This window comes from Amphiura filiformis, chromosome 2 (genome assembly GCF_039555335.1).
Source record: "Amphiura filiformis chromosome 2, Afil_fr2py, whole genome shotgun sequence".
In the NCBI taxonomy this organism is placed as follows: Eukaryota; Metazoa; Echinodermata; class Ophiuroidea; order Amphilepidida; family Amphiuridae; genus Amphiura; species Amphiura filiformis.
The window spans coordinates 21,929,376-21,941,655 of record NC_092629.1 but is presented as its reverse complement, the minus strand read 5'-3'; the positions used below and the strand labels follow the sequence as shown (position 1 = coordinate 21,941,655).

Here is a 12,280-nt window from a genome sequence, read left to right as displayed (position 1 = left end):
ATAAGTTACATTTTTTAGTATTCCTACCAACATACCTTAAATGTCGTGTTTGGATCAGCACTAGTGTTTGAGACACCACCTTTAATTACTGCAGGCATAACGGCAACCTGAAGGTAAAAATGTGTTAAAAGATAATTAAGGAGAATACAAGTATTCATAAAAATAAATGAAACCCATTGAACAACTTTACTGACTCTCATAATGTATAAGTTAAAATTTACCAACAATCATGATAACCTAACATTAATAGATATAGATGTTCAAATGGGATGAATTAAGAAGTTAGATTCAGATTCAGATTTTATTTTCACATAAATTCACATCTCCACATACAAAAATATTTATGATCTAAATGTTACATGGTTGCACATATAAGTATTACAGTTCACACACAAACCATCATTACCATAACTATTATGATAATCACAATAATACATACAAGTAATAATAATAAAAAAAGGAAATATAATAAATTTAATTATAATAAATACTGATAATAATAGCAATAACAATGGTGGTGGTAGGAATAATAATGGTAGTATACCACAATAATAGTGCTTGAATTAATATTAAGGTAAAATTTCCAATCCACGAGACCTAAAAATAATTAGAATAAGCCAATTTACCATATTTTTTTATAAAGGTTGGACGATTTAGTTTTTATTTTTAAAACAGGAATACACTACCCAGCAAACACAAAACTGTTTTAAAAACGTTTTAAACAAGTTATATTTTGGGTTTTGGTTTAGGTAAAAACGTTTTAATAACATTAAATGTCGGGTTATATAAAGGTCATGAAAACGTTTTAAAACGTTTTGTATGAAAACACACTACAACAATAAAATGTTTTCAATATTTTATTGTAAACTATTTTTTTGCAAACATTTTTTGCCAAATATTTTGTCAACACTTTAATAACATTGTGTTAAAATATTTGCAGTAAGTTATTCAAAAATGTTTTTGAATGTTATGAAAACGTTTTATACCCTTCACATACCCTTTAAATAACCCAACATTTAACCGTTTTCTGACAACCTTTTATAACCTTCTGCGAATGATGTCGAAAACGTTTTGTGTTTGCTGGGTATCTCTATAATGCATCAAAATTCTGCCGAATATTACTACCTTGATTATGACATGAAATTATTATTTGCATACCATAATGCGCTTAGAGATGACTTGAAGTCTAAGCTTGTGGCGATCATCTGCATAGAATGTACTCATAGAACGTGTGAGAGTAGGTAGATGCTTTGCCCCTTGTGCTTGTGACCATCCTATGGCACGAGCCATCAGTCTGTGTACAATTCCGCCTGAAAATGTTGTAAGAAAAATAATAATTGGAATAAAGAAAACTAAAAAAAAAACACCCAAAAACAGAAACAACAACCATACACCACACCTGACAAACGGTGGTAGAAAACCGACAACACTGACACAGGCAGATTAAAATGTAGCGAAATAGAACCATACCATCACAAACATTTTTAGATAAACAACATTTAATTTGTGGAGATGGTAACTTCATAAATCAACGCACGTAGTTACAAGTAATACATTCGAAAACTAAACACATCGAACATTTTGTGAGCTATAAATCATGGTACCAAACTTGTGCAAAGACATTGTCTGTGATTGCCGAAATGTTTTACAGTATGCGAAAAAAAGCACAATAGTATTTTCATTCGATATTCATCTATCAGATAGGATTTCATATCTAGAATTACGCTCATTTAAATGTGCGCTGCGGCATCAATATTGGGACCATTGCAACAAATGAGGTGTCATAATACGCAGAAATAAGTTCTGATTTGAATGCATATCTCAATCTCAAATTTGGCACACAATTAACCGTTTTGGTATAATGGTCATTCATTTAATATAGGGGTAGATGAGTATAATAATAACACGCAATGATATTTCCGTCACTGTTATTTTTTACGCCTATGATGGATACCTGGTAAGAAAGAACCGAAATCGATGTAGAACACAGTGCTTCCTGAAACTGGCTGTGAACGTAGGTCCGCAGGTTTAGGATCCGGAAATAGAGATGGGACATAGTAGCATTGAGTGGACGCCTTTGAGCCTTTGACGGCTTCATTCTGAAAAGACAGAAAAGGTTAGATACATCGATGTTTATCAAAATGCCCATCAAAGATTCGTACTTCAGTTTACATGTTGCTCTTTTTCATTACATGATCGTGCTGTCCTATAAAACATATCTCCGAAGGGAAATATAAATACCACAGCAGAAATTGCTATATGGACGAACCATACTATTTTCTACATTATAGGTGCCAGTGCTGACATTACTATACAGCAGCATAATTTTGAAATCCGCAGTCATGAATTAAAGCAGATATAATCCAGCTGCGTCTACCGTTCAGAATTTGACCCAATAATAGCCCGGTAAACATATTGAGTTTGAATTTTTTGGGCTAAAATATTTCAAAATTGCAATTGAGCGGGTAAACATCATGTTTCACCTTATTTTGGCTAACATAGTGTAATATGAATAATATCACGAGCTTCTGGGCCATTTGTCCCGGTAAAAAAACCGAGCTACTTAATCCTTTATTAGTTATCCTATCGATCCATGACGATCTATGAACGAAGACAAAACAAAACATTTACCGAATATTCCTTAGATGTTTCGCATGTGAAAGATGTAGGTTTCAACGCCTACCCAGTGCAGTTAGGAACTTCTTTGGTATAGTATAATTTTAGGTCATCCTATGTGTGTTAGTCCAGGGATATCATGGTTAGTCAGTGTGTGCATCAACCATTTTTTAATATTCACGTTACATTCTGACACGAACATTTCAAATCCAAGTGTAACCTTTATTAGGTATGGGGGGAATCCAAGTGTGTAAAAAATGTTGGATCCTAAACATAATAATAATAAAATTGAAAGCTTTACGCCCAATATTTATTGCTATTGCTGTGAGTTTTAAAATATAGAGGGTTTTCGAAATCCAAAATATAAATACGAAATGGGAACCTTTGTCCACTTGGGGTGTTCACTACTAATATAATTAGGGACCCCACCCTCAGAGTTCATGCCATATTTCTACTTCTGTAAGCAAGTATATGTTCTATGAATCAATATGAATCAACTGTATTCCACTTTTTCCATTGCATTTCTACCTTTTGACAGCAGGGATCTTGTTTCACTAGCAAGTCATACGTTTCCATCAGGCTCAGCAAAGCGGATTTCTGAAAATAATTATTTTAATATTTTTTTGTAATATTTATTAATGTACATTAAAATTTTAATTGTGTTCTTCTTTACACAAAATGCTGAAAATTAAAATATTGGTAATAACTGTCAGTAATAGATTCTATCCGTTTTAAGCCAAAATAACGAGATAAAAATGTATTTGAACCCCGTTACCCTAACAAAGACCACACAAAACCTACAGGATCACACAGAGAGAAAATAAAACATGCTCCAAATTCACTAAAAACATATCAAATTATTCATCTGGGCCTATTCACAAAATTAATGTTATTCAAGACTGTTTTACTATGAATCAGCTAACTCTTCAGCTAACCATTGTTGATGCTATTTCAGATAAGTGTTCCAAAAACTCCAGAGTAAGATTGTGGCCATATATTGTTAAAAATCCCTTTTGATGATTCCAAATGATAATGTTACGGATTCATGTATTTCCGGTCAACATGCACGCAACGTGCACACAACATTATACAACATTACGGTATTATGCAATGTCATCATCGTATTAATGATCATATATATATATTTGTTTTCGACGTTCAGGCTAATTATACGTAAAATGACCACTCCATCTTTACAAAATCTGTGTCATATTTAAGTAAACAAAGGAATAAAAGCAACATTTTGATGTTAATGGTTTATTTTGAAGTGCCTATATGACACAGTTAGTTAGGCGTCAGATCAATTCAGCAATGTGCGGACAAAGCCAAAAATAAAGGTTCATGGAATTTGCCTAAATCTTGTGATAGGAAAGGTATTTGGGTCTAATGATTTTGTAACTTGATCAAAATTCTTTGAAGAATGCCACAGGAAAGTACATTTTTCAATTTTACAGTTCGAAAAAGACACATTTTTCTAGCTAGCACTAATGAAATTGCTAGAAGTATGGAACAATTTAAATTGCTGCTGATAAATACCTATGTATTAGACGTAACAAAAATAGTATTGCCAGTTTTCTCATCCACCTAGAATATTGTGTAATATGCAATGCAAAATCCATCTTTTTTGCATTTTTTTAAAAGTGGTATAACTTTGAAATTCAATAACTCTCAAGAAGAAGTTTGTTGATTAAAGTCAGGGGTTGGATGAGAATGACTATGAATGGGGATGATCAACCAACCAATAACAAAATTGGGGTCTTTACCCCATAACGAAGTTTTACTTTGAAGAAAGTTCGCTATTTTCGATAAAAATGAGCTAATTACATAGCACTTTCACAATATAAAAAATCCTTTATTGGCTTGTGATTTGTAAATAACATACCCAGAATAGTTCATTGAACCATCATAACCATTGGTTATCATTTATTTAAGTAATTTTTACTTAGTAAACTGCCAGTGACCCCTCCCCCAGCCATATGGTTTAATGCATGAAAAATGTGCAAAGTTGAGTGCAAAATGGTTACCATGTGCATTAATTTCTTGGTGGTGGTTATCTGTCTTTTACAATCTCTACTCTTCCTAAACAATGGATAAATCGATTATAACTATTGAAACCAAATAAAACACATCATATTTCAGTTGGTCACTACTCTGGAGTAGGCTAGGGGTTTTCCATGTATAATAATCATTTATACTTCTTATTTAGGCCTATATTCACTACTGGACTCATTGATTGACTTTATCTGAAATACCTAACCAATAATCTAAATATGGTTTAAACATAATGAGAATGTGATAATTTCGTGGATTTATAATATTAAAGTCCTTTTTACCAGTTGTTTCTACCTTATCTGGGGTTTATAGCAACAACAGCAACTGACATACCAAGTAACATTTTTCTTTGTTTTATACAATGTTATCTATAAATTTAGTTCTAAGCCTGCATGATACTGAAAACAAATCTCAAATGTAAGAACGATCAAACATTGTACAAAACAATAGAAAAATGTTTATAAAAACATGGGGGACTGGACAATGCATTTGAATTATTGTTTTTAAAATGCAATGTCACAGTTTTTTTTGTTTTTGTTTTTTTTGAAAGTTAAATGTGGACATGGTGAAGCCATTGCCAACCCATCATAAAGTGATGCTCAAGTCTTTACTTCGTGTTAGAATTATAAACGGAGTCGCTCATGTGTGGGATTTTCTAATGAGATCATGAACAGTGCCTGACAGATGTCTGTAAGAGTTTTGATGCTGACACTGCTAAGTTTGTCATCTTGTTCTCCAAATAATCTATTTGTTCCCAAAGTAATAGGAGTAATGGGATGATAAAGTTCTGGTTTCTGCACCGCTTGCTTTAGGCACTCTTGATATACCATTGTATCTGCAGGATCTGCAAGTTCATCATTGATCTCTCGGAAAAAAACTACTTGTGTGTTGTGGGGGCAGATACTCGTCTCAGATGTAGGCCTGCTAAACATGCCCTCTTGTTGCTATTTTACATCCGCCAAAAAACGCATTTGCTTAGCAACTGCAGAAGGGTCTCTCTATTCCCAGCCCGGATTCCCAGTGACCTCTCCATGCTCATACCCATCAATAATAAATTCTTTCTGCTTCTTGGAAATTGGGTTTGTTTCTTTCTTTTAACTATAGGTTAAATACCACTAATTATGTATTACACGGGTTTCAATGGCAAAATGGCTAATTTCGGGTGGACGTTTCTCATATTCAGAACTCTCAAAGTTAAATGCCACTAATATCAGGTGAAACTATATGATTTAGATGCCAAATGATCAAAAACTCAACATAGGTTGACCTGAGACTTTTCTTGTTTTAACGCACTGAACCGTAAACACCTCAAAATGGCAGTGCGCACTCGAAGCTGAAAGTTACAATATGTGACCCGGCAGCACACATGAGCCGTAAAATTGTATTCTGAGTTACGGTGTAAAATGTGTACGAAGGTCATATTCATCGGTAACTTAAGCTGGCCCGACATCCGTCTCATTTCGATAGTCAAAAACTAATCAATAATCCTATTGTTGAAGTGGATAATAAGCTTCTACCTTATTGCTTATACTGCTAAATCCATTTCAAGTGGTGGGTTACCAGGCATTTTATTTTGTACAGGTATGCATAACCAACAATTAACAATGAGAGAACTTTCTTAAACCTCGTTGACTTGGGGATGATTTGAAATGACCGCCAATTATGACTGTTTGATATTTATTGCCAACAATGTGGAAAAAGAGACACATGTAAAAACGTAAAAGCTATAATTTTGTTGAAGGAGCAAAGTTTAACAAACCATAACCCCGCTTCTGGATATCGTTTGAAGTCAAATGATATACCATTTTAAGTTTATGATGTTTATTTTTAAACACGAAATAAAACAAAATTGACCGGGGAGGAATTTACGGCTCATTCGCCGTGGACGGTCACATATGGTAGGGCGAATATTTACTAAAAACCGTAGCCGTGCGTATGAATTTTGGTACTATTACAACAAAAATGTTATATAATGAGAGAAAATATACCATTTTGAAGCATCAAACCCTAAAAAGTACTTTTTTGGCTATTGGTCAATTTCAGCGATTTTAAAGCAGTCTTTTCAGATGCCATGCAAACAAATAGTTACTCGTCGTATTTCCATGTATCGCCCAGGCCCAGGGGCTATTTTAACGTGCCTCCTGGCACGTTTGTGCAGTGAGATTAAAATTCCGTGCAGTGAGAATTTAAAATCCGTGCTTAAAATATTTCGATGCAATTCGACAATTCAATAGGGATGCTTAGCACCTACCGTATGGTCACTTTCAGGTAAAGTTTCAAAATTTTCGCGCTGCGCGCACTTAACACTTCATCACCCCTTTCCTTGTGTTTCTTGAAAACTCCAATTTTCAAAGGGCCTTATGTATATACCAATAGCTGGCGTACCGCTACTTAGTATCATCAACTCCCCCACGCTTTGCTCACAATCTAAACTAGGTCTGGCAGCTTTCCATTTGCTAACGTGCGTGCTATATGGGGTGGGATGCGGCAACGCTTGGAGATCGCAACAAAAGACACAGGCCTAGATACCGGGGTGGTGATTCACCAATTTTTTCTTATTTGGGGGTGATGGTCCATGCAATCATCCTCCCCCATGTTGACGCCCGTCTGTGAGTTTCTGACAAAATTAAACTCATATTTGGCCATTTTATCCTACCTGAAATCTACGCCCATGCAAAAAGAGGAGAGCGAAATTAACCCAATTTTTAGCTCATTTTAGCATTAAAATGCTAATTTTTTTCGGCCTTCGCGCAGGTCAGCGGACCGGCTTCGTAATTTTTATCCCTTTGAAAATTTATTTTTTCATCTCGAACTTCTTCAAAAATCAGAGATTATACCTGGAGATTATAGTTCCATCCTTTCTAAATTATATAAATCATCAATATGAGTGCTGGGGAAGCTCTACGGTCCGATGCCTTGAAAAGGCCTAAATGTAAAAGCTAGTGAGCTTGGGGCTCTACACCCTGGGCCCCCGCCAGGGGCTTTGATACACGACTCCACCAGGGGATCTAAGGACCCACCCCAACCCGTTTGAGCTCGCAAAATTGATAACCTGCCAATAAAATAGTCCTATAATCCCTACAAGTGAACCGTAAAGTATTGGACTGCAGAAATTTCCCCCCTAAAATCATTTTGTTGGGCTTTCGGCCAAGTTGCTTTTTTTAAATTCAATGTTATGGTGAATTTTTTGTGAAAGTGGAAGAGTATTTTGTACTCATTTCGTGGGTGTTCTTTCTGTTTTCAAAAAGTAACAAAATAAGAGCAAAGTATTTTGCAGGTTTGTTTGTAGATAAGGCTTAACGTTGCTTTATAACTCAAGAGTATCAAGTGTCCAATCTGGTAACTAATACGGTCAAAAATGAGTTGATTAAATGAGTGATGTTGTAAAAATCTCCAAAACTCGAAGGAGGAAACTCCCCTATAACCAGTAGCGTAGCCAGGTTTTATTTTTGGAGGCTGATTTTGAAAAATGGGACCTTTTTGGACCTTTTCTCAAATTTTGGACTTTTTTGACCAAGAAAGTATAAAGAACCTGAATTTTTCGCTCGCTACGCTCGCAGATGGGCAAATTTGCATCTTGTTTGACAGAAAAAGCATAAAAAAACATGTTTTTTGCTCGCTACGCTCGCTACGATTTTTTTTTTGGGGGGGGGCTATCCCTGCCTACACCCCTGCCTCCAACAACACCCCTCCCCGCAAGCTTGTTGCCGCTGGTTGATCACCAAGACTTTACATCGCCAACGTGCAGTGACTTTTTTCATCTAAAATAGCCCCTGCCCAGGCCTATTAGTGGTATATAACACAGAGGGTCAATTCATGACCTAATCATATCTCTGATTCAGTAAGAATGCATTGCTGTCCGTTTGTATTTCCTCTTATCTTGGCTAGAAGGCTTTTTAATTTTGATGTTTGTAATTTTGTCATATTTTCCTGACTGAATGTGAGCTACTAGCGTCAATGCTTCAATGCTTTATGTATGTCGATGTACATGTTTCCTTGGGTAACTGAATAGCGTTTGCAATACCTCTTGAATCCACCGTAGCTAGTAGATTCATCTACTGAAGATAAAGCTTCACATGTACTTCCTATTGCTGATTGGTGTTCTTGTAGAATTGGTGAACACTTGATTGTACTGGGTTAGTACTAGTAGCTGCCTGATGTTAAAAGCAGCACATAGTTCATGATGTTGATGATTTTCAAATGTTTCTTTGTTAATATTTTCTGATGTTGAATTCCCTGAAGATCCATCTGCTGGAGATGAAACTTTACATGAGGGCTAGGCTTAAAACTTCCAAACGGCGTGCCAAAAAGAATTGCTTGCCCCTTCCGGCCTGCCAACAAATCGTTGCCCCCCGCACATGACATATGTTTGAGTTCCCAATTTGCAAACCTTATAATAATGGTCTAGATGTACATGTATAATGCAAGCGTAGTGAGCAAAGAATTTTGCATATTTGAACATTTCTGCACTGTTTTTCTAAGCCCTTATCAGAGCGTGTCTGTAGTATAGTCTGCCCCGTAAATGTGCTCCAATGTCCATTGCCACCACCTAGCTTGCAGTGGCAAACAAAAACCTGGGCAAATCAGATGTGTCGTTTACCGGTATATTGTCAGTACCCTATGAGCTCCTTTGCGACGGCTAAGAACCATGGTATAGGTTCATGTACTAGACCCCTCACAAGCTATATTATATACAAGCTATATTATAATATAGCTTGTTTGTACCATTAAAACTGAGACTCAAATTTAAGAAGTCACTTAATCTTTTCATCAATAGAAATATATTCAATAATTATTTCATTTATATACGGTTATTTAAACACAATCCTTTTAAGCGAAATTTGTCTTTTTTGCCATAAATTCCCCTTAAAAAATACACATTTTTTCAAAAACTTGGTACTTTTAAAAAGCTAGAACTTCTTTAGAAGTTGAGACCCCAATTTTTTGAAACTATATATCTGTCAGCAAGGGTTCACTCTAGCTATGCCACCATACAATTACAAAATATCAACTTCTTCTTTACAGTTACACCCCTTCAATGTTGGGGTAAAATGACATTTACAATTTTTGCCAAAAAATGTGTTTTTTCTACTTAAAATTAAAGGATCTTTTAAAAGAGCGACAAGCTCTTTCTTCATTTGCAAGGACTACCAAAGCATGCCCCTATCTGAAGAAAGAAATAAAAAAATTATATCACATCTTATATGTTTGTGGCATTCGACCAAACTTTGCCTTTTTTCAAAAATGAAAATTGTAAATTTTGGTCATTTTCGACTAAAATTTGTTTTGTCCGTTACCATGCCAACAGGCCAAATGCAACTTTTTAAATGTCATTTTTAAAATGTACCACCTAAACCCTTTCCATGCTAAAAGAATCAAGGATTTCTATTTTTTTGAGTTTGTCCACATATTTAAAATTTTGCTTGACGGTAACAGACCCCTAGTCTTAAGCTACAGGGAAGTTACAGATCGCTGGTTCGAGTCCCATTGAAGCCGGGGAAACTTTTTCTTTTCATTATGCATGATTGTATTCTCATTCATGAAATTTTATCAGTAGTTTAGAACGTACTGCATTCCTAGACCTAATGACTCAAAATGGTATTTTCTCATTACCGTCTCCATATTCTTCTCAGGATCATCGCTTGTTAGGAATTCTTTCCACATGCTGGTGATAAAACCATCCTCTAGGATACCTTCTTTCTTTTGCCGAGCTTGCGCCTGTGGGGTTACATCTATACCTTTCTGATGTACAAAACAAATAAATAAAATATCATTATTTCAAGTAATAACAATAATTTGTACAAACTGAGTGTTTGCCTGTTCCCTTCAGTGTTTGTTGTGACGGTACAATGTCCTGTTTACAGGCTTCTCTGACATATAACAGTCCATGTTCTCAATTTTTCAAAAGTGCAATGATAATCAACTAACCATTTATCACACGAGTCAAGAACAACGTCCAAATATTGAGGTATATAATTGGATTATTACGAGAGAGTAGTATGTGCAATGGCATCTGCATCACAACATGCTGGTGTATACAACAAGGGTCAAAGGTTTTATTTCCTTTTTGTATCATCAACAGCTGTAACTGTTTGAATAAATAAGTAAGTAAGTAGTTAACTATGCACCTTACCTCTAAATTGTGGTCAAGTTTTAACCATAAAAAGGTCAAAATTTGACCACGATTTAGGGGTAAGGTGCATAGTTAACTACTTACAGGGTCAATTTGAACACGCTGTTTTAAGAGTGTACCAGAAGTAACACTTTTTGGAACAAATTGGACATCGGGACACGGATCAAATGGTGTTTATTTTGTTGGTATTTATGAAGATATTAATTTAATGAATTATGACTGACAATTTTTGTCCTCCTATGAATGTATATAATAATCCCTTAGACAATCTATAGTGCTAGTCATATAACTGCTACTGGACTGCTAGTTAGGAAAGTTACCGGCCGAACCAAAAAGTTACATGTCAATGACAGGTGAACCAGTGGATATATCGAGCTTCGTTCGTAGTAGCAGGTGCCTTTCCTTAATGAAGATCCAATGGCTCTAAAATATAGGTGTTTTAGAAAAGAGTAGTTTATAATAGATGTCTCTTTTACCGGGGTAATATGAAAAATGTGAACTTTCTTCTAGGAGGCTGGATGATGCCGTCAATCGGGTCACAAACCTTTAAAATAATTAACCCATGTTAACTCTTACCCGTTCGCGCCGGTTGAGTACTGTGATAACACGTTTGAAAACTCCAATCAGCCATTTTGGGTCTAAGATGACAAGATCCTGTAGTGGTGGTTTGGCATGAGGGTGATAGAGAATAACACCAAGGTCATGGTAAAATTCCAGCATTGTTGTCAATTCTTCAGAAGACGAGGTGGGAATGTCTTTTGCCCCTTCCATATTTTTCACCTGTAAATAAGATCATAACATTGTCAAAAAATTTGATATGTGATGAAAATAAGCGAATTGAAAAAAGTTAAATACTATTAAATGTTAAGGTATTATCTAGAAAATCACTTATTTATGCTTCACAAAAATACAAGCAGAGAGCATTTTCATTATGATTACTGTAAACATTACCTCTTTGACTTCTTTGTAGTGAATTCCTGTTCGAGTTGCTTCGTTTACACTTTTTTCAAATTTCAACCAGCGAAGTGGAATTTCTTCTCCAAAGTACGGCTCTTTCTTTACAATGTCAGTAATTTTATCCTGTAGGTCTTTAATCTGTTATTAAAAGTTCATTCACATAATTTGTGGTGGTACACTGACTACTTAATAAAATAACCTAATGACTATTTTAATAACCTTTCAGTTTCTGTTTGTCTATTAGTAATTATTAGTTCAGAAACGAAAACGCAAGGGGTTATACGTACGTTGATCTGTAGCTTGATTTCATTGTTATAGGTTTGGCGTATCAATGCATCATAATTATTTCAATAGAAGGGGATGGTAATTAACCCTACAACTACTGAGCCATATGTTGAGTTTTCAATTGTAAACTTCATATATCGTTATATTTGGTACTATTAAATGTATATCTATGGGTCCCCTCTATCAAGTGATATCAAAATAAGTACAAACATTCCCACATAATGTCGCTATGAAATC

The 12,280-nt window shown here is 35.2% G+C and overlaps 1 protein-coding gene across 1 annotated transcript; it reads right to left on the bottom strand.

Annotated features, from left to right (window-relative positions):
- On the bottom strand, positions 1 to 11,541 carry LOC140135633 (probable serine/threonine-protein kinase pats1). Its single transcript, XM_072157207.1, has 6 exons — positions 11,378 to 11,541; positions 10,282 to 10,410; positions 3,145 to 3,213; positions 1,955 to 2,099; positions 1,159 to 1,310; positions 1 to 107 (listed from the first exon to the last, which is right to left on the bottom strand). Exons 1-6 carry the CDS (start codon positions 11,519 to 11,521, stop codon positions 24 to 26), a joined length of 723 nt encoding a protein of 240 aa, XP_072013308.1. The 5' UTR covers positions 11,522 to 11,541; the 3' UTR covers positions 1 to 23.
- Between the last annotated feature and the right edge of the window lie 739 nt (positions 11,542 to 12,280).

Bases quoted from the DNA above. Each gene is read 5' to 3' on its own strand.
- LOC140135633 (XM_072157207.1), bottom strand. From the start codon at position 11,521: ATGCTGGAATTTTACCATGACCTTGGTGTTATTCTCTATCACCCTCAT. The intron at 2,100-3,144 runs GTAGAAATGCAA...CTGTCTTTTCAG, and splicing joins AAGATCCCTGCTGTCAAAAG to AATGAAGCCGTCAAAGGCTC. The intron at 1,311-1,954 runs GTATCCATCATA...CAACATTTTCAG, and splicing joins TTTCGGTTCTTTCTTACCAG to GCGGAATTGTACACAGACTG.